This window comes from Cynoglossus semilaevis, chromosome 14 (genome assembly GCF_000523025.1).
Source record: "Cynoglossus semilaevis isolate Cse_v1.0 chromosome 14, Cse_v1.0, whole genome shotgun sequence".
Classification (NCBI taxonomy): domain Eukaryota; kingdom Metazoa; phylum Chordata; class Actinopteri; order Pleuronectiformes; family Cynoglossidae; genus Cynoglossus; species Cynoglossus semilaevis.
The window spans coordinates 4,594,556-4,618,114 of NC_024320.1; the positions used below are offsets into that span (position 1 = coordinate 4,594,556).

The window sequence follows — 23,559 nt, forward strand, 5'->3', positions numbered from 1 at the left end:
CACTACAACAATATTATAGATTGAAGATGTTTGTTTTGTTAAGCAGGCCCTCTAGAGTAAAGGTTTAATTGGTCAGAAAGTTTAGTAGGATTTCAATATTTGACTGTTAGCTCTTGAACAGACCTTTGTTTAAATGAGGAAATCAACAAGAATATCCATTGTGTGTGTGTTGTTCTGTGACACAGAGTCAGAGTCTTTCATGTGGTCGACCTTTCTAAGGCGTGAGAAAGAGTGAGTTATCGTTGGTGGCGTCTGTGTCATGGAACAATTCATCAAGAGATTATGTGTGCTGTCTGACCCTGAGCTTCTCCGTCATCAACTGGACACAGGATGTTACATGATAAGGAAGCCAAAGACGGCATCACTGTCGGCCACTTTGAGCTCATTTCATCCTTTAGGTTACGGTCCACCGTCTCTTCCTTGGTTTGTGGCCTGTTTTTCTCACGGCTGTCCCTGTTTGCCTGCTCTCTTCTGTCTGTGCAGTTTATTTTCATACAGTGAGAACTTATACAGCCTTATTCAGTCCTAATGATGCTTTCCCCTGATGATGCTTTTTTTTATAAACCCAGTTACTCTACAACCAGCGTTTGACTAATGACTCAGAAGAAGTCACTCTGGTTTCTGATTCTGCTGTTACGGGTCGGTTTGGCTAGAAATGAGGCTTCAGTGATGCAGAGGAGGTCAGAGGGGTTTGGGAAGTTCACTAAACTTCTCTTTAAGTTGTACAAACCTTCATTTATCTTCTCTCCTCCATCTGCCTCCCACAGCTCTCTCCTCTCCTCTCCTCTCCTCTCCTCTCCTCCTTGCTGCAGTGCAGTGTAGCCCCTGGTGTTTCCTGCCCTGCTCTCAGCCTCTCAGCCTGTATTGACCATTAAAGTTTAATTATTAATAGACAGGGTACTTTGAATTCTTCTCCCACTACACACACTGGCTACACACACACAGACAACAAAATGAAAATAGTTGGGAAAGGTTGGTTTCAAAGCTGCAGCCCAGGGCACTTTGTCCTGGCTAAGTCTAACGACACCTGTGTTCATTTATCTAGAAAATGAGAGAAAATGTGTTGTTGTTAATGTGCAACTCATTTTACCCGGCAACACAAAGGCTTTTAGCAACCGCTAAAAAAGAAGTTGTAGTACTCTTAAGGTGTCTGTTACTTTCCCCCGTCCTGGTAATTCAAGGTTGGGTTTAAGGCACTGCAGACACCAATCAACAGAATCAGTTTCTACAGTTTGTTAGGATGGAATTTGGATTGTGAAAAGGTGAAGGTCAGTATTGTTAGTGGAAGATGAACCTGTATTGGAGAGGGATTTGCACCACAGGTTTCATCCAATGTTCTTGGTCCTCTGGGGCCACCTCCCATAGATTTGTTAACGTAGTCTTGTTGTTATCATTTTGACGTAGAGTAGTGAAACAGATTCCGCGCAGGAACTAGTTGGTGAGCGCAGCCGAAGAATACGTCGTCACAGGGTACTATATGTGGAAGATGTTCTTGTTTACACTGGCCGGTCATATGACATACATTGAATGTATTGAATGTGCTGTTTCTGTGGGCACTTTTAGCCCTTCATTGTGACTCTCAGGTGTAAGTCAGGTTGTGATGTTACTACTGTGTTAGTGTCGGTGACTTAGGTACTGATGGACAGTATGTGTCTGTATATGTTACACCGTAGGAACAGAATTCTGACACCAGTCAAAGTCCCCTGTATTTGTGTCCGCGGTCTGTGCAGACTCTTCATGTCCATTAGTTCTTGTACAGCTACACATGACAAATAGAAATTTCTAGGTTTTAGACGCTTCTTAGAAAGTATATTTTGGTCCTGTCCTTGATTTCAGATTATTTCTGATGCGTTCCCTTGATCTGAATTTCACAGCAAAGCTACGCCAACTTACGTTAGTTTAAGACTTCCTGTACTGTGATGCTGATACATTTAGAGTTTTTCCCGCTCACTGCATTCTTCCCCTTGAGATATACCAATGGTGCTCTAACAGCGTTTGACACTTTTGGTGGTGTGGGGCACATTTCCAGTACGCTGTGATCATTAGCATTTCCCAGGAATGATGTCCCCTCTGTCTTCATTGTATTGTCATCCTGCTCCAGGCCTCATGTTGTCATTCCAATGGGTTTGAGCTCTGACCCTGTATCTCAACAATCTCTCTCTCTCTGTCTGTTCCTCTCTCTCTCTCTCTCCCTGCGCCATCAGAGGGTCTCAAACAATGAGACCTCTCTCTCAGATTCCTGCAGTCTAATCGTGTTATGCAAGCTCCCACAGACCACAGTTGGTCGGACCACCTCCTCCCTCCTGGTCTCCATCGCTCTGACAGCCCCCCCCCTCACACACACAGCCTCAGACTCTCTCTGCACTTGCTCTTTTTCTCACACTCTCTAACACTGACTAAAGAGAAACGTGAGGAAAATACAAAGTGTCTGAATGTGAGAGTTCAGTGGAGCCAATGGTTGAAAAGAGTCTTTGGTTTTACAGCCCAACTTTCAAAGGCTTCAGAGGATCAATGAGAACATGAACGGAGGATGAAGATGATGTTGGTTTATAAGTAGGCGTTTGGGTGTCGCCCTGATAACGCTGGACCACTAGTCCACATGGTGGACTAATTTCCTGAAGGGAACTCCCAAGGGATTAATTAAGTTCTATCTATCTATTATATACTATTCTATACAATAATGATAGTACTATAGTACATTTCTACAGTACCAGAGTACTATAGAAATGTCTTAACACAGCAGTAGAGTAATAATTTAGTTTATTGTTAGGAAAAATTCTAACTGTTGCAGACTAATGACACGCCCTGATCTTCACAGTCGGCTTCCAGGCTGATTCTGGTTTGTGGTTGTGAACAGTTTCTGCTCCTGTGGCTGCAGTGGATCAGAACGGTCCTGTAGATTTACGACCCCTCCCTCCTGTAGACGGTGTGTTAAACTACAGCCTGGCCTTCACTTCTCATCCATCATCTGTCATGCATTGATTTGTGAGTGGATGATCACATCCACATAAAACAGAACAAACATGTCAGTGCACAGTCATCCATTACTGTCTGAACCGAGACACAACAACGGCCCTGACTTGATTGACGTTTCATGAATTGTGTCCGTCCTTCCTGTTGGACTAATGTAGAACATACTGAGAAAATGTAAATGAGTTAGTAACTAAGAGATAAAAGCAGATCGCGTGCTTCCAGTCGACACGTGCCCGGACCATTATCTTTCTTGGTGCGAACAGTTGTTTCTAACACCATCTGCTCGTGGTCATGTGACTGGAGATCTGATGGATGTTAATACCACGTCTGAGCAGAGCTTCTTTATCTCAGTCTTGTTCCCTGTCTCCACTTCAACACACTCAAAATGAGGAAACGTGGGGAAAAAAAACATTATTAATGTGATGTGAAAATGTGTTTGTTTCAAACGACTCATTAATCTGATTTTACACGCGCTGAAGGGGAGTGTTCATGTGAAAAAAAAAAAATATATATATATGTCAGTTGGAACTAGTCAGAGAAGGATGCTAGTTAATAAAGTGTGACTAATATTTTTCCAAAATAAAAAATAAATCTTTCCAGGAAGTATATAAGTTAATGAGCAGGCAGGCTGCTCTGTCTTTGATTTTGTTTTGTCACAAATGTTTTAGATGCTACTGGCTGTAAATAGTTACACGTGGATAAAATACCCAGTCGAAAGGATGGGGAGATGCCATTGAAATCCAAGGAGGATAAACCACAGGGAGACCATTTTATTATTATTGATCCCACACTGGGGAAATTCTTGAATTAGCAGCACATCCGCTGCATCAGGCTGCCCCCTGGTGGCACCAAGTATCTGCTCTTTATGATTTTAAAGAAATGTCTACTTTTCCATTCTCCATGAACAGCTGATCATATGAGCTCTTTGCTGCAGGACCTCAGAGTGCAACTCTCCCAACAGCAGCAGACAGGTGGAGCTGGTGTCTGTGAGGGAGCGTTGAACATATACAAGCTGTCACTCTCTCAGTCCCCCCCACCCCCACCCACTGTCCAGTTGCACAAAGTTCTTTTATAAATTAAGGTGTTTTGTATGAATGAGAAGTGTTTTCAGACAAATGTAATGCTGTATTTAATGCTGATGTTTTTTCCTCAGTGATTCTTGTGAGTCTTTAATCAAATGCCTGATAGATTTACCACACGCCGCCTCTTGAATGTTGAGGCCCAGTCAGACTGAATGAAGCTGCTGCCGTGGCGTGACAAAATACCAGAATAGGTTCTGCCATGGCTCACAGCTGCACGTGAGGGAGAAAGACCGAGCAGCTGTCCGGTAATTATGCAGATGCAGTAGATCACTGCAGGTCACTGCAGGTCACTGCAGGTCACTGCAGGCCTCCAGCAGCTCCTAGAGTTATCCCTGACTCTGTGTCTGTAGATAATACAGCAGTAATTATGGACCAGACACTCAGCACAGACCAACAGTGAACGGTGACGTTCTTTATTTGACAGAAATGTTCTAACTCAACCTCCTAGACAAACAGGAACAATTCATGTGTTGTGGTGGGGACACTAGCTTTGGTTGCTGAATGTTAGAAATGCTCCTCACATGCACATACAACCGGTAACCACTAGTGGAACAGCAGCCACACTCAAACTGGCATCAATTTCCTCATTGAACATTCACTGTCTTTCATTCAGAGATTTTGGACTCAACATGTTGTTCCTTCCTGCCACTGTGGAGACTCTGGGATGGTGCAGCCACAAATACAGTATCTTAATTCTTCTCCCGTTAGGTTGAAACAATATTACGTAATACAGGAAATGCGGAGGAGAGCTAAACTTTGCGTGTGGGGACATCTGGTGTCTGCTATACGAACTTACAAAATTCATGAAATATAAAATATGAAACTTTTCTCAAACTGTGCAGTCTATGGCAACTGAACATCTCGACATTAACTGTTGTAGTTAAGCCGGAAGTGACTCGATCCAAGTAAAAAAACCAAGTATGAATTTGACTGGAAAACCGTGTTTTCTTAAAATATCATGTTTGATTAACCTACCTGGAGTTTAATATGCAAAACAAAATGAATAATGGTTTTTATAACTGCAATATAATTTAAACAATTTACAAGTAACCAAATTGTTAAGTGTTAAATAACTCACTTTAAATAACATATTATTGTTGTTTTTTTAGGTTAGCATTAGTATGATTTTTTTTTTTTTTAAGTGCTTTTTTTGACGTTGTACCACAGGGATACAACGAAACTGAGCCTCTGCTTTTAACCCATCACCAAGGGGAGCAGTGGGCAGCTTTAGGATGATTAGTATTATTACCAATAATGATGACTGTGATATAAACTATTGTTGTCGTTGATGGGGCTAATATCAAACTGTTAACAAAACTGTTAACAAAAGGCCCTTTAGCAGGTTTCACCACAGGTTTCACCACTGTTCTATAGGAACATCTATTTTTAATAGCACTGACAGTTTGCATGAGTTTCATAAACCGCATTAGACCAGTGACCACAAGTCTTCGAAAGACAAATATAAATATTGTTAATTATATGCATTAAATAATGTAGTTAAGGCTTTGAAATTGAATCAAAAATATATTTCTGTATACATTGCTGGAACAAAAAAGACAAATACTATAACAGCAGATGGAGATGTATGTAGTTTACACCTGTTGTTATCCAAATGATGTAATTGTAAATATAGTAAAAGTTAGTCAAATCTACCACAGTACAGTAAAATCGGTGGCATATACAGTATATGTATGTACATTGTTGCCAAAAGTATATACGGACGAAACAAAAACGCTGTTCTTCCATGTCTTAGAAGAGAGGTAGAGTACGGTATTCTTCTTCCTCTAGAGGGCAGTGTTGTGTAAGACAAAAACATCCCCAAAACAAGGGGACCTAAGGACAGGACACAGGCGCAGCCTTTTCTCATCTGTGAAATTGAGAACAAATTGAATTGGTCCATTCAATGTTAACGTAAGACTTTCTTTTAAATTACGGCATTTATTATGTTGTACATAATGAAAATATTCAGTTGAAGTTATTTTGTTTTTTTTATATTCATTAGGCAGTTAATTAGAATTAAGAGATTATTTTACATTTGCTGAATAATGACTGACAACCATTAAGTGTTTCCAGGTTTAATTTAATTAGATTTAATTTAATCAATAAACAAAGGGCTTCTTTTACACTCCCCAAAAATCAGAATGAATAGAACAGAAGAATTAGTGTTCAGAGAATAGTAAAAGATAATTCACTGAAAGTCAATGGCATCACATTGTCTTACAGTTTTTGTGTAACAACTAAAATTAAAATTCTTTTAATCTTCACACAGCCCAAGGTTAATTCAAGAAAAAATCTTATTGGTTTCATTAAAATTCCCAAAGTGAGTGATGATCAGTTTAAAGGGATTAATACAAAGATGGAACTGGACCGGGGGGAAAAACCACTGGTAGTTATGGTCACTCAACTGATTTAAAACTATTTAACTACCATCAAAAATGGCATCTGTACCTTAAACATCAGCAGGACTGATGTTTTTTAAAGTAGCTAAAAGTTAAAAAAAAAAAAAAAAAGGATCTAAAAGTTAGGAAAACTGCTAAAAGGTCGCCATAAACTAACAAATAAACGTTAGCAATAATCCATCCACAGTAAGTAAATATTAAAACCTACCCCATCTCAGAAACGAAAAACGAATTCTGCAGCCAGGGAAGCATACGTTTATCATAAAAAAAACCCAAAAGCCTCTTAAACGATACAGGTAATGGGTAAAACAGCTGAAAACAAACTTTGACTTAGTCAAAATTCTTTTCCGTAAAAGGAAAAGAAAATACAAATTGGATAGTTAAAATTAAGGTCACAAAAAACAGGTTCCATCTTGAAAACGTTTGCCAAACTTATTTTATTCAAATGCAAAATCTTTGCAATGACTACAATTTGGCCACAACACCAAATTGGTAGCAAACATTTAGTGCACGAATATATTAAATTACTCATTAAAATGAGTACTTTCAAAGTTCATGAAATCATTGCCTAAAATCTCCAAATGTTCACTGACATGTGTTATATACGCCAAAATAGTATCTTAACAACAGCTCAGTATCAGGCTGAGAAGATCAAAACTGTCAGGTGCTGGAAAAACAAATTCAAAATGAACCTTGAAGGTGCTTGAAAAGTGCTTAAACCGTAGCCCTGGAGGCAGGTGTGTGACTCTTTATGCCATTTTCAACTTTAGGGGAGAGAATAGCAGTTGCGACCACTCAGGTTATGACCTTCTTATCTCTCGCCTCCCTCCCTCCATCCATCCATCCAGTCATCCTCACCCCCCCACTCCTCCAGTTAGACCCTATTTCATTTTTCATCATTTTCACCCGACCCTCTCCTGCAGCTGTCAGAGATGAAGATTTGACTTCCACTTACCCGGTCCCCCTGCCGTACCCGCTGTAATTCAATTTTTCCAATCTTTCTGATCTAAAGATTTCTTTTCCATTTCTCTAATACTATCAAGGTAAAGGGGGGGGGGAGGGGGGGGGAGGTCTGATGTGGTTTTCTTTTATTTATCATTAATGGATGTTACAGCCTTATTTTATTCCTTGTCTTGATTAAGACTTCTTCAGCCCCTCCAGTCCCCCCCGAGGTCACGTTATCTCTGTTCTCTCTTTGACTCCGTGTCATTTTTGCTCTTGTCCATAATTTTTTTCCCCCTCTGTCTTCATCACTCTTTTCTCTCTGCCCCCCTGGACTCCAGTCCTCTGCTCCTNGGAGCCATTGTTAAGTCCATGATGGATTACTGCGTCCAGATTGTCGTTCTGAATTAAAGAAAATCATAAGGAATTTATGAAAAAAAGAAATGATAAGTAGATTTACTTCTCAAGGAGAAGCCCTTGTTGTAATGAGCAGTGTGTGGATACACCACATTCAATCACTGACACAAAACACAGCTGGGCTTAGCCCTGACCTGAAACCACTCAGTTTGGAACCACTCATTAAGAAAACTCTTCTTATTTGTCAGTTTGTGTTATTAAGCTCCTTTTTCAAACGTCTCCACAGAAGAACAAAAGCTCCCAAATCAATGATTCTGCTGCTGTCGGTGGCATAGAAACATGGTTGGTTACAATGTCTGACCATGAAGGCGAAGGTATTATTTGGTAGATTTAAAAAAATCATTACAATTCCTCCTTTTGGCTTCATAATGTACTCTACAGTATGACATTCTTACCTTCACCTTCTACAGTGAGGAGGGTGTTCTATGGGTTCTGGCTTTGCTGCGGTCCCTGAGGGCATTTCACCCAACAAGACGCTCCACAAAAGTTAAGAAAGGACCAGGAAGTAGGTGAAGCAGAAAAGTTTGTGTGACATAAGGCCACAGTGTGTGAGGAAGCAGCTGAATGCAGCACGAGGGGGGCTCTCTTCAGGTGCATGAAACTTTATTTCTAAAGTCCAAAGAAGATCCAGAAACAAAGGCCGCTCCGTTCCCTGATGGTTTCCTTCTTCCTTTGAATTATTTGAATGGTTTCTACAGCTTGTGCGTGAGTGTGTGTGAAGATGGAGGAGTGCAGGATTAGTGAAGGAATGATGGGTCTTGGGGGAGATTATGCTTTCGGGTCACTAAAAGCTTACATTCAGATTATTATCTTTAAAACCCTTTTTTTTCATTTCTGTATCATATTAAGGGCGAGTTGACAGCAGTTTTATTTGGTTTGTGACAGTTTGTCTGCAGTCAAACTGAAACTTCACCGTCAGTGTGATTAACCAATGGAAATCAGTAAAGTTATTATAAAAATACATGTTAATAATTGTGTCTGATTTCAGTAGTAATAACAGAAGTCTGTCTTTGTCAGCTGTTGAGATGTTTATGTCTAATTTGATCAGGTTTTCCAACACTAACAAAATCAAACTCACCATGTGGGAGTGGTTTCTATTTCATTAACTTTTGTACTTCTTCATACTCAGGGTTTGTTTTGGCCAAACTCCTCATTCTCCTCCTCCTCCTCCTCCTCTTCCTGCTCCTCCTCCTGCTCCTCATCTTAAATCCACTGCCAAAAAGACAGGGGGCAGTAAAGGAGCAGTGCATGCGTACAGACAGGCCTAAGCCGTGCTTCATTAAACACACAGATGACCCAGTGACATAAGAGGCTTTGACCACAGCAGCAGAGCATCCTGATGATGAATGTGTTAGAGATGACCAGTGATAACCTCACCTCTGATCAGGCGTAGTTTCAAACAAACTTGATGAATAATATGAACCATGCTGTGATAAAAATATACCGTCTTTTAAAGTATTTACCAGTTTCTTGCCAAAATCATGTTTCTAATGGTGTTTGACCTCAGTAAAGTCAATGTTGGTGGTTGTTGGTTCACATACTATATATACGTTTCATACTTGGAGGTTTTCTCAGGGGGTTACTAACAAACGTTGGACATTTTTGTTTACGATCTACGGTCAGGACTTGACTGAATTACTCATTGGTTGGAGCCAATCCCATAAGGCACGGGGTGAGGACCAGGACGATCCTGGACAGTTCCCCAGTCTGTCGCAGGGCCATGTATAGAGACAAACTATTGGACTGTGCTATTTCTTTAATTTTTTTATTCCATGAATCACCCTGGGACCTGAGAAAGCTGAGAAAGTGAAAAGAAAGAAAAGTGAGAACAACAATAGAGGTGAAGAAAGATTCTATAAAAGCTGGAGAATGCAGTTGTGTTCCATGTACTTAATCCAGTTATGTGTCATTGTTACCTTATTTGGAGCCTACCTATCGCACAGAGCCAGTCAGAGGGCCACATGTGGCCCACAGGCGGTACGTGGCCCAGGACTGTACTAGGCCACTCAGTGACCAACAGCTAAATGTGTCTCTTCGTTATTGACAGTCTGAGGTTGGTGGCAGAGTGAGTAGAATGTTCTGGTTCTCATGATCACAGTGACAGTACAGAGAGGTGGTGACAGAGTCAACACACAGCGACACACACTGCCAACCTGACAGCTTAACCTTGTTTTAACCTCAGTGAAGCTCCACCGCTGCTCTCCTTCACCCCATTGTTTCACTTTGGAGCTGCTTAGCTGCCAATAGACAGCTGTCCACACGTGTGTGTGTGTGTGTGTGTGTGTGTGTGTGTGTGTGTGTGAGAGAGAGAGAGATGCACTTGTGTGTGTTTTATTTCCATGTACTGTTCACCAAGTCTCCCTGTTGACCTGCCGGTGAACCTTGACCAGTGCATGATCAAAGACACCGCACAGGGTCCAGAGGTCTTTGTCCCCCTTTGCCCCCCCCCCCTCTCTCTCTGTGTGGACAGTAAAGTTTGTCAGTCCTGTGATTCTTCTGCCAACCTTGTATAGTCTCCAACACAGAGGCAATTGGGTGTTTTTTCTAACTTTAAGGCAGAAATGTGTGTGATGGTGGTAGTACTGAGTAGTACTGAGTAGTACTGAGTAGTACTAAGTAGTACCAAGTAAAATATAGACTGGTGTTGTTTGTGAGAACAAACCAGAAGTTTATGAAGTACTCTGTGGGACATCAGGATGCAGCGACAGTGAGGAGGAACGACCAGGAACTTTAACTCCAAAGTGAGAAGCACAGCTTGATGAGCCGCGCTGCCTTCTCCAATCATAGAGATCAACACTGGGAGACAACACAGCAGAGCAGGGCAACATCTGAACTAGTTAGACTAGTGGAGAAGGAAGGGACTGGAACTGTGGCAGTGTTCTACAGCTGTGAGGAGACAGAGGGACGTACTTGAACTAAACACTGGACTTCAATGGACTGGTGTTGAAGACAGAGAGGTCTCCTGGTTCTCCAAAGGGAGTGTCAGGTCTGTCTGTCCGTCTGTCTGTGGTTAATTAGTGCCATCAGCCTCACCTGTGTCTGTGGTTGTCTTTTAATCAGTCTCACTCTCCTCACCTGGTGTCCTGGATTATCCCACCCACCCCCAGCCTGTCTTGGTCCGGTCGTTGGTACGGTGGGGGCTTCCTGCTTCTGATAGGCTGGTGAGTGAAAGTCATACATATATAGTAAAATGTCTATATATATATATAGACATACAGTATGTTTATATCTATCTATCTATACACACAGTACGTTTGTGCACAATGACATGAAGGGAGTCCTGAGGTTTTTCCCTTTATTTCTTCCTTCCTTCTCTTTCTTGTGTGTGTCTGGGTTTCACACAGTGGTTCTACACATTACACACGTTAATGTTTTTTTTACCGCCCCTTCCTCCCGTCTGTACCCCCACAGCTATGCCCATTGTCTCTCTGAGGTATTTATAGCACATGTGAATTTGTGAAGAGGGTTCTTCCAGGAGCCATATCCATTTCTCGATAAAGGAAATTCCTTGGCTCACTGACAAAAGGACAGTACAACTGAGACGTCTGAGGATATTTAAATCCACACTCATACACTTACACACACACACACACACACACGCACCACTGGTGCTCACCTCAGCCTCAGATTCTTTTCAAGGTTCCTTTTACTCGGCTGGCTGTTGAAGTCATAATCTCCGTACTCCGTACTCTCAGTCTGACGTGAAATGGAAAAAACAAATCTAGATGTTGTTCATTGAAAAGGCAGCTGATTATCTATAATTGTATGTGACATTTACTGCCAATAACACAGAAAACACAATCATTCGCTGTGTTAAAAGTTAAAAGTGTTACTTTTATCACAAAGTTTTTTGCAGTATATGATTTTTACCAGAACATTTTTATCAGAAAATATTTTATTCATTTGTTTATTTCCAAGAATTAGATTCATGATTACATTTGGATATACAGTACATATACTTACACACACACACACACACACATACTCTCTCTCTCTATATATATATAGAGAGAGAGAGTGAGAGAGAAAGATTGATTAGGTTTTACTTTTTTTCAGTCCCATTCTTTAAGACATGATTTCTGTGAATCTGTGGCATTTAGAAATGATGTCCCTGGATTTAATCTGAAGAAACACAACAGAGCAAAACTAGTTAAAAAGAGAAAAAAAGGGGACGGAAATATGAAAATGCAAAAGGTCGGGGGGGCTGATGAGGATTATAATGGAGCGGCCCCAGGCCTCTCGCCATTTTTATCTGTTTAAAGGACACAGTGCAAGAGGAAAAAAAAATCTGTCTGTGTGTGTGTGTGTGTGTGTGTGTGTGTGTGTGTGTGTGTGTGTGTGTCGGTAAATGAGGGTGTTTTCTCTGTCCTTGTGTTCCTGAATCAGTAGATAGAACCCCTGGTAGTCCTGAAAGGCCCTTATTGACAGATTTTAATGCCCTTATTGGACCAGAAACACGTGGCAGACACACTTACTCAAGTGTGTCTGCACCATGGGCAGGCTCTAAAAGTGTGTTCATGTATTCATGTGTGAGTGCGCCCCCTGTATCTGCTACGTATGAGCCTCAATTGATTTCCACACAATAAGTCTCCTCTCTTCACTCTTTGGGTTTTAACTTCCCAGGGAGTCCAGTCACTAATCTCTGGGTGTCTAATAACCAAAAAAGTCTTACACTAATGAAATGTTAAAAAGCTTTGATTACACTGGGAACTGCAGCAAACGCTCCACGGCTGTTAGCTCCTGTCATCTATATCAATTAGTGCTGGAGGGAAAATCTATTAATGGTCTAAAACTGCAGGTCAGTTTTAGTCATTTCTTTGACGGCTGTAGTGTTTGAGTGTCATTATTGTATTAGTTTTAATTGATTTAGTTTGACTAAACTTCAGCTCCGTCGTATCTGTGCTTTGAAAAAAGCACAGGACAGGAAAAGTCACTGCAAGTCATATGAAAAAACTACAATTTTTTGAGTTATGTGCTCTACAGATGTAATGTTTGTAACATGTAACTTCGCCGGTCATATAATAATAATGCCTCTGTGCCAGCAGCTCACTAACTCTGACACGTGACTTTGTAGATCCAGACAGAAGCTGAAATGCTATGTTTTTCATGTTAGAGAGCTAACCCTGCTATACTGTAGTAACCAAAATACCATGCAGTTCTACCAATATGTTGCTGACATATATACTGTATATACTGTATATATATACATATATATACATATATATACAGTATATACAGTATATCAGAACTTCTCAAATAGTGGGGCGGGCCCCCCTTGCGGGGCGTGGTGAGGTACCAGTGGAATATACTGTAAATGTACCACTGCTGTAATGCTTGAATGATAACAAGCCTCCAGTCACTAGGTGGCAGCAACTCATACAGTGGTTTGTACAGATAAATATACATGTCATCAGGTTCACAGTATTTCAATTCGTGGAGGAGTGGGTCGGGGGGGCGTGAAAACATTTAACATATATGAACTACATGTGAACTGTCTTTTGTCTCTTTCTGTCTTCAAGGTAAATTATTTCCACTAGGTGGCGTTGCTCATTATGAATCATGATTCCTACCATCACATGTGTCTTTCAGGTAGTCGCTGTTCTAAATCAAAGTATCACAACTTCTAGAAGACCACTGCCTGTGCTCTGCTGACCCCGGCTGCCTCGGTCTCACTCTGTCTGCGCCTTCTTTCCCATTTATTTTCATTTATTTATTTCTTTTTTACTTACTTACTTTTTTATGTGTTGAAAAAGTGCAGTCTCGGTGATTTGGTATCATATCAAATGCTCGTAGGCATAAAGGGAGAGGGAGAAGGCAAGAATTGACGCCAGTTTCTGTGTGTGTGTGTGTGCCAGGAGAACATTGTAGTGAAGCACCAGTGAACATCTGGCCTATGTGCCAATGATTGGTTGGGGAAGTTCCTCAGGATATAACACTTGAAAATGTCTTGGCATGTTCACGACAACAGCAGTGCGGTGATCGTGTGTGTGTGTGTGTGTGTGAGCGACCACTGTATTCCGTGTGTGTGAACATTTGTGATTACATTTGTGATCTGTCTGTGAGGGATGATTGTATTATTTGTGTGTGAGGAAGCCCATTATGTTTGAATGAGTTGAAGATGATTGTATTCTTATGATTGTGTGTAAATGGTGATTGTAGCGCACTTGTGAGGAAAATTGTATATTTTGTGCGCGTGTGCTGGGAGCTTTAACTTCCCACCATTAGCTCTAAAGCCCTTTTTTGAGCAGGCGGCTGATTCTTCCCCTGATTACTATTTAGACTTGCACTCATTTACCGTGCACCATCTCTCCTTTGTTTTATCTCTGCGTTTATACCTTCTGCTAGCCCATTATTCCTCTTTCTCTGTAATATTTTTATCTTATTTGCCCGTGGTTCATAACAGGTTCAACAAGAGGCCAGTAGAAGTTCGACTTCTACTTTTACCACTTTGCTTCGACGCCGATCCTTCTCTCTAAGATTATCCTTCTTTTTAATTACACGATCCTCTCCCGGTCTGCGACCCTCCCGTACCATAAACACCTTGTGAACCGCTAACATGCATCGCCGTGTCTGGCGGTGTCGGCCTGCACCTGTAAAGGAGGCGGTGGCCCTGATCGGCGACGTCCGCCCAGCGCAGGCAGCCGGCCGTGGAAGATGCGGAAGGGTTGTTAAAAGTGTTGTTAAGAGAGCGGCTGGCAGCTGTTCCTGACAGGTTGGGGATGGAAGGACAGATGGTGTTTGATTAGCGAACAGATCGCTGATGGAAGGGGAGATGGAGGGAGAAATGAGGGTGGGGGCAGTTATAAGAGGGGCAAACAGAAGATGGAGGGATGAGTTCTTGGACTTGAAGGCGCATAAATGTGTGCAGATGCTCAGTAAAATGAGAAATAGTGGTTGGATCAATGGATGGTGGACTGTTAAATGGTCGATGTAATGGTGGACAGATGTATCACTCTGTGTAACTTTACACACAGACTTGGAAAAGGCTTTTAAATTATAAGTGATTAACAAGGAATTCTGGCCAAAGAAGAAAGTATACGGTCACGTAAGAGAAGGAAGTAGAATTAAGAAAGAAACAGTCAACACTTCTGGAGTGAGAGACATCCTCTGACGGAGACACAAAGACACGCAGACACATGTGGACATGCCGCTGGGGCAGCTGCTCCAAATGACAATTAGCTTTGTACACATGGGTGTCATCTTGAAGAAACAGTGCAAGGGAGCATGCAGCGCCTCCTGATTAAAGTCTGTTCAACACAGGCTAACAGCTAACAGAGGCAGCAGGTCAGGATCCAGCTACAGACACTGGAGAGACGTCCACCTGTTCTAATCAGATGAGAACCCTTTTCTACAGTGAGAACCCTGAAGACGGGTCTTGGACAATAACCCAAAACACCCTGCCAAGATGTGGCTAAAGTTATAAAACAAAATTATAACTTTCATATAACATTGAAAACACAATTTCTTTGTAGGTGAGCAATCGTACATATTCAGCAGGCGTTCAGTTAGTTGTCTCCTCCACTGTTTATCTGTTTAGGTCAGATGACATGGGTTTTGGTCTGTCCTCCATAGTTGAAATGACAGTAAGGGGATAGAATGTTGAGCAGTTGATGACGGTGACAGTCAATCATCTTTGAACACTTGATTTGGATTGGATGAAGGCTATAAAAAACGAAACTCTTTAGGCCCGGTCTCACATTTTCCTAATGTACTAACTGTTTGTTGCAGCTCCAATCAGACCTTAGCCTACAGCATATCATCTCTTTGGGCAAACTGACACTTCTGCTGTTAGCAAGCAAGATGAACAGACATCCTGTGATGGAAAAATACAAAACTGAAGTGGCTGAAAAAATGTCTTTGCATATAGTTAAAAATACCAGCTTTTCTCTTTATGTGTCTGCTAAAGAAAAACTAGTGTCCTGTTGTAGAGGATAACAAGCAAGCTCAGCAAAAATGAATGCAGTGCCTCTGTGCCTGCGCCGGAGGAAAGTGCAGCTGACTCTGTCCAGAACACAGCTTAACTGAAATCTGACCAAAAACATATAAAAAGGCCATCACTGGCCAAATACTGCCTCATAAAGACCATTTCTTAAAGTGGTGGCCAAATGTGCTGCGTCAAATGAGTTTGTTTTTACAAAACTAATTAACAGAAAATGACAGAATATTCCATCAAATTGCTGTTGGGCTTTTTCTTTGTTTGTTTTTTTCTTTTCCCATTAGTTTTATTGCATAAGTTGTAAATTTGTAGACATGAAAATAAACCCAGGCTTCTGCCTCATCACAGGCCATTGCATTCATCTACCAATATGGCAGTGGAAATGAACAAAGGAAGTGTGAGTGTGAGTGTTTCACAGCCGATGCCAGAGCTCACTGCTGCAGCAGTTAACACAGAAGACAGTTAGAGCCATCAGAATGATGTGGAGAAGAAATCCTCTCCATAATAAACCCCATCCCTACTCTATAATAACAGCAGCTATTACCAAGAAGTGTCACTGTCATGCCATCTCAGTGGACAGTGTGTGTGTGTGTGTGTGTGTGTGCCGGCTTGATGGAGAAATGAGACAATCAGCAGGCCAACACAAACACAGCTGTTTTATTGTTGCGCTGCTCAGATGTGTTTTCACAGGCAGACGCCGTGTGTGTCTGCGCTTGTGCTCGTGTGTGTGTGTGTGTGTGTGAGTGAATCATATACAGAGCTCAGAGTGACCCCACCTCCTGTTTAGCCCCACCTGTTCTAATGAAAAGCTTTGGCAGCATAAATCCAGTGCGCAGCACTGCTCATTTATGACGGTCTGTGTGTGTTTGATGATTTTTGTTGTAACATCTGAAACGTTCAACAGGTTTTTCTTTTTTGGTGTCTGTTTCTCTTTATTCAGTCCATCTGTGGGCTGGAGTTTAGAACTTGATGGAGGAACTTCTCAACACAGTGTTCAGTTTGACTGTGAAGATGAACCAGGGTGAAAACCTGCTGCAGAGTGTTGATTTACATCTGTGTTAGCTGTCAGTGTCTGGGCTAGCACTGTTGATTGAAACAGCTGAGTTAATATGCAAATCTGTGTCTTTATATTTGAAATCACCTCGGGACGTTCTGGAGAACCACTGAGCAGATCATCCAGCCAGAATTCCTATTATATTTATTACCATTTTTCAGAGTAAAGTTTATATTTTTGCTCTTTGAAAAAGTTCTCTTTAGTGAACTACAGCTTAGTAAATGCCTGAAGACAGGTCGAAATCAATACATTTCACTGACAACAAGGAAAGCTCTTTTCTCAAATGTAATTTAATATATACATATATATATATATATACATTCTGTGAGTCTTTTTCTGTTGCAATGGAAGTAAAAGTATAGTTTCAACTGCAGTACCACAGCTGTAGTTACTGACTCCAAAAAGTTCCATTTCCATTCATTTCCATTTAGGAGACATTTTTCATAGTGCAGCCATGAATCTGATATCTTCACCAACCTCCTGACTGTCCGTAAGAACGAGATGATTTAATATTATTATAAAGTAATTTTACATTAGTGTTTAGAATCTGCCAGCCTGTGTAACTGACGCTAACAAATGTTGCCTGTAGGGTATGGAAAAAGTCCTTCAGACCAAAGCAGACCTGAGGTCCCAGATCCCTGATGACAGCTGAGAGATGAAAGGTGACTGTGTTTGTGTTTAAACAGTGTGAAGACCACACCTTCACTGTACAGATACCTCGGGTCCAGGGCAGATGTGTTGTGGCTGAGTTACTTTTGGAATTCATTCTCCATGTTTCATACTGTATGTACATGAGCTTCTGTGCTGGTAGTTCCTCCCATACAGGGTGATGGTGGTTGACTTTGTGCTGCTGGTTATTCTAACCCACAGAGGGGTCAGTGTGAATGAAGTGAAGGAAGCAGGAGAGGAGACGGCGAGGGAAGATCAGTGTTGGAGGAATGGTGAAGGGTAAACAGGAGTGATGGCAGGTCAGTGAGGGCAGACCCACTGTGTGTGTGTGTGTGAGTGTGTGTGTGAGTCTAAGTCTGTACGTACGACTTTATGTGTGTGTGTCCCTGTCCCTGTGTCTTTGTACTGGCTAATCTAGGCGTCAGCAGCTTTTTGAGGCTTTTGTGCTGACAATAATCACACGGCGCTCCTCTTTTCAATTCATCAGCAACAACAAGGGATCACATGTCCCCTTTACAGAACCCAGACAGGGGGAGTGAGGGAGGGAAAAAAGACAGAGAGAGGAAGGGAGGGCAAGAACGGAGGTAAAGTGGCCATTATGTTGCTTAGTGACCGCATAGGTGGACGGTGATTTGCTGTGTGGGCAGGCTAATGCAAATGGTCAACACCCCGTGCACCTGTGCTGAGTGTGGACAAAACAGAGAAAGTACAATCCTTTATTTTGTCAAAGAATAATTTATTCCGTGATGATGAACATTGAGTAAATCAACGGTCCACGCTGCAGCAAGCAATCAATATCATCATCATCATCATCATCTTCATCATAACATTGATAGGAATAATTATTTCAATTATAAATAATAAAAGTGGTCAGAGTAATATTACATCTATACAGGCTACAAATATCAGCATCTCATTGGGTTTTTTTTTCTTTCTTTTTTTTTAAATTTGCTGATAAAACCTTAAACACTTCACACATGACCCCATCGGTCCGGCTGCCCCCCACCCCCCACTTTACCCCCCACCACCACCTTTCATGGTTGTGTGCCCAGAGAGGGAGACCAAAAATGTGAATGTACTTAGAGTTTTGGTCAGGAAGTTGGAAGTGATGATCAACGTCAGTTAAAAGCTGTAATTCTTCTTTATTTATGTATGTTATGCTATGATCCCGTTTAGAGGAAAATTGATTTTAGAGATACAACTGTCCTTGAGCCGTTGGCTGTTAATCACACATGCATTGCATTAAGACATTAAGACGACGATTTTCCTATTTTTATCCCAGTATTTAGTATAACTAATGTAACTATTTTTTATATTGATTTGGAGAGACAGTGTCACATCACCTAACTCTGATACAGAAATGAGTTTTTAATGTTTAATTTTATTGAATTTAGAGAATGCACTGTGTTCGTGACGGAGCTGATCATCATCGCAATGTGATCAATGAATGTAAAAATCAATTGTCAAAAGAAAAGCAGAAATTCAAATCATCAGTAAAACAATTGATGTCATTAATTGTTAAAACAGATTTTTAAGGTTTCCTCAGGAGGCGGTAGATTCTTCTAAATTGTAATATATATATATATGTATATATATGTATATATACATATATATACACACATATATATGTGTGTGTATATATATATATATATATATGTATATATACATATATATATATATGTATATATACATATATATATATATGTATATATATACATATATATACACACATATATATATATGTGTGTGTATATATATATATATATATATGTATATATACATATATATATATATACGTATATATATACATATATATGTATATATATACGTATATATATACGTATATATATATATATGTATATATACATATATATACACACACATATATATATATGTGTGTGTATATAGTAAAAATCTGAGATGTTCAAGGAAAAATGATTTTTTTCATTTGTCAGTTCTCTGACCGGAGGTGGGTGGGTGGGGTTCAGCCAGTAGGGGTGTGAGGCAGAGGAGGTCACAGTCGAGACAACAGCCAGTGATTCTGGGTACAGTAGGAAGAGAAAGAAGGAGAACCAGGAGGAAGAATAGAAGGGAAATCAACAACAATAAAAACACCTTTGTTGAAGTGGGAGCAGGAGAACGTCGGTACTTTTCTTTTTACACCTGTGTGTGTGTGAATCAGTGTCAGTGACAAGTGATACATTTATACAAAGGACAAACAAATTCCAAAAAACATCAATTCTTCCCGAAAAAGATTCATGTAACTTATAAACATCCACAATAACATTTTATATATTAATCCATTTTATTTTAGTTGGCTCCTGATCCCAGGTGTGAGTCTGGAGATCGTTCCATCGTCCTCTTCATGTGTGAAGAAGGTGGAACAGAGTCTTTCACCGTGAAGGAACATTTTCTGTTCAAGTGCAAGAAAGTTTCATTTTCACTGTTTTACATTAATTCTAAAAAAAAGCGTCAACACAAACCTGTCATTTTACCCATCTGACTCACCAGTCTCCGCCCTCCATGTCCACGGAAAGGAACTTTTTACTCGAAAAAAAAAAAATCATCTTTAGTAATCACTTCTGAAACTTCAAGTCTTTGCTTCTCCAAAATATTAAAACTTTCAACTGTCCATCCTAGCTGTGGACATTTTTCAATGATCTTTCTTACAAACTTCTTACAGTCTGTGGAGGCTTTTCCTGCGTCCGCCGTTTCCGTCTTTTTCCTAGTCAGTCGTGGAGGAGTTCTTGCAGACAGTTGGGGGATTTGAAGACTTCAGGAACCTCACTGTCCAGCTTGCAGATCACTTTGTAGATGGCCTTCTTCCAGGAAGGGTCCGCATCTTTGCCGGCCACGATGGCATTGAAGAACTCGCGAAGAGTCACCTGGGCCACCTCTAAGAACCGATCAGGAACCTTGAGAAGAGGCAGAACAAAGTAATTGGTCACTTTTGGTGGAACATTCCTCTTCAAAGTATATGGACGAGATGAAAGGGTTCTCAAGGGATTGCCTTAGAAGCTGCTGGTACTAAGAACTGACACTGGAGAATAACGCTTGGCCCTCAGTCGCTGGTTGTTTTGCCCAAAACTGTTGTAACAAGATCTGTTTGAGAGACCAGTCGCCCTCCTCCAGGAGAACTTCTTCGTTTAGAAAAGCCATTTTGTTTACATTTACATCACAAGAACAAAAAGCAGGCATGGAAGAAGAAGAAGTGGGACATTCACTTCAGTTATGGTCTTTCCAGGCGACCTTTGACCTGTTGAATAGCTGCTCACAACATTATGTTCCTGAACTTTCCAAAACCATAGCTTTGTTTTTGAACAGCTCCTAACATCAATCAGCTGATCTTTTTGTCTTAGAGATTAAGTCGTGTATTTTAAAAAATCCTTTGTTTTTAATATTATTATTGTGGTTGGTATTGGACATAGGATACTTCTTTAAAATACTTTTACTCTTACTTAACGTCTCAGCACAGCGACCACAGTGGTACTCAGTGCAGACCAGTTGTACACCAGTGAGTGAGTGTGATTTGTTTTCTTTCAGTTCTCATTGGTTCCAGTTCTTTAAGTCAACAATGTGGATGTTTTGACATATAAAATATATAAAACCTTGAACAGAAATGCTCCAGTGGTGTAAAAGCTCTGCTCACTTTCTGTTCAGCTGCCTGTTTAGTGTCACTTACGTTTTTTTTTAAATATTAAATTTAAATATTATTTTAATTTTAAATGTCGTGCAGGAATATTCATTTGCTTGGGGATTGAGAAGCTTCTGTTTGACTTCCTGCTTGATGTCCCTCACAGCTCTGCTACCAGTAAAAAGAATTAGTTGAATGATTTAAATTAGTTTTTTCAATGACTAGACATTTCAAGACATCCAGGTTAAAAAACCCAGGTTTTAGCCCTTGTTCATTAAGTGTGTCAAAAACTGCAATACATTTGATTTGTAAATAGGAATTACTGTAGTGAATGTTTCTATCCTGTTCCTTCACCAAGTTCTTTTTCAACTACAAACTTCCCCCAATCAACGTCCTCTGTTTTCTTAACATCCCTTCAGCCGTGTTCTTGTGTCTGTGCACATGCAACATGACATGATCTTCACTGGGCATTGTGTGTGTTTGGCAAAACAAACAAAAACAATCATTGCTGTATTTTGTTGCAGACACACATTTTTTCCTCTTTCTCCTGGGGGAGGGTCTGTACAAAGAAACGACTCTCCATCAACTCCTCTGTTTTTCTACTTCTTCTTTGTCTCTTCATCTGAACAAACACATTCCCACTGACACAAACACACACACACACACACACACAAGGTTGACTCTTGCAGACAAGTACACGCTCCTGTACAGCACAACAAACTTGCAAACACGGCGAGCAGAGGACGGCGTAGTTGCTGTCTGGGTGTAACCCCGTCATGCTTGGCAGGACACGCCAAGGTTAGCCGCCACCAGAACGGATGAATCACCTTCCACACACACACACACGCGCACACACACATGCACACATATGCTCCCTAAATGTTTCCCTGGACTCTCGTATACTGTCTCCCCTCACCTACCCTCTCTCTCTCTCTCATTTTAGCTGTTCCCTTGAGACCAAAGTTATTTCAATGAGACCCTCTGTCACTGTCTTGGTATAGACATTACTGTACAGTCACACACACACACACACACACACAAAGACACCACACCACTCTCACATCCAAGTTTAAACTTCCCAGGTGAGAACTTTTTGGACCTCTCCTTATGTTTTTGCCAACAGGGTAAACGCCCGTGCACTCACGACTTTGGTGTTAATCTTTGCATCATTTTAAATCATTATCTGTGAGTGAGATGGATGTGGTCCAGTAGGATACAGGGGAGCACACTGTGCCAGCCCTATTTGTCTGTCGGCATTCAGATGAATTCTGACACAGAATATTCCGGGCCGTAACAGTGTGTTGAGGAGTCGAACTGAGTAAAACGGTAGAAGGTCCACACCAGCTACATTTGAGCATCGTTGTCTAGAACAAGGATGGAGCAGAGACAGCAGTGACGGGACATGGCCTTTGACCTTATTGTTGTCATGTAGGGTTGCAAAAGCTGTCAGTGACATCATCATTTACAAAAGCTAAATAGAAAAATGTGCTTTAAATATGTTTTTGGTTGAAGTCGTCTGTGGCTCCTGGTCATTTTTACCATGAAAACTTCATGGAACAGTCGTAGCTCACTGCTGAACTCGTCCAAATGGAAGGCTATAAATAAACAACGGTGAGTAACTGACTGACTGATTAGTTTATAATCAGATTACTCTGATTGTTAGCAGAACATTTCCTCCTCTTTTGCACCGAGGCTGCCCCCAGTGGAGATTTGGGCAAGAACAAAAATTACCAAAATAAGACAAAGCCAAATTTAATGGCTTTTACCTCTGCGAGAAAATAACCAGAGCCCCAAAGTCAAGCTGCTGTTTTTAATAGCTCGCAGTGAAACGGCCCACTGGGAAAAATAAAAGTTGAAACCCGAGCTTGATCTTGAAGATGAATGTGCCTTTGAGGCGTCCTCTCCCCTCCTGGAATACATCCTTTCATCCTTTCAGTTGTTCAAATTCACTCTTCAAACCAGACAAATCCATTTGTTCAAAGTCATACTGAGTGGTTTTTCTCTAAATTGCCATATTAAATCCTTAATTTTTTGCAATGGGTTTAACCAATAAATGCATAACTGTGATGATCGGCGTTGTAACTGTTGTGTTTTCAAAATGTTCCAGGACGATTTGTGGCACGGCCTGAACTCAGCGAGCGTCTAAACGACGAGAGGACGACACTGGTCCACCCACACAAGGTAGGAAGGAGGGACACATGGGCAGGAACTAATGAGATGAAATACAGCGGCATGTTGTGTGTCCGGTTTTGGGTCACAGCTCAACTGTTCAACGCACATAAACACACACACACTTGGGTCCAGATGCCCAGAATTCTGTCTGGCCGTTGTAAATCAGTCCAATAAAGAGATCTAAATTAGGCCATCATCAATACAGATGGGCCGAATCCCCCCCCCCCACCCCCCCCCCCATGCTGCCAGGTGATTCTTTTGTGTTTGCGAGTCCTGAACGG

At 41.1% G+C, this 23,559-nt stretch overlaps 1 protein-coding gene and 1 long non-coding RNA gene across 3 annotated transcripts in view; one reads left to right on the forward strand and one right to left on the reverse strand.

The window, feature by feature from the left end:
* Window positions 1–17,135: 17,135 nt before the first annotated feature.
* LOC112488017 (uncharacterized) lies at window positions 17,136–18,644 on the forward strand. Its single transcript, XR_003051678.1, has 2 exons — window positions 17,136–17,465; window positions 17,674–18,644. It is a non-coding gene; the product is annotated as an uncharacterized LOC112488017 (long non-coding RNA).
* Window positions 18,645–19,363: 719 nt separating this feature from the next.
* Window positions 19,364–23,559, reverse strand: part of LOC103389244 (prospero homeobox protein 1-like) — a 37,714-nt gene continuing 33,518 nt past the window's right edge. For both annotated transcript variants that reach the window (XM_025061989.1, XM_008324578.3), the window contains one exon: window positions 19,364–20,387. In XM_025061989.1, the coding sequence (XP_024917757.1) occupies window positions 20,202–20,387 (186 nt within the window). In that variant the 3' untranslated portion in view covers window positions 19,364–20,201. The remainder of the gene's footprint in view (window positions 20,388–23,559) is intronic.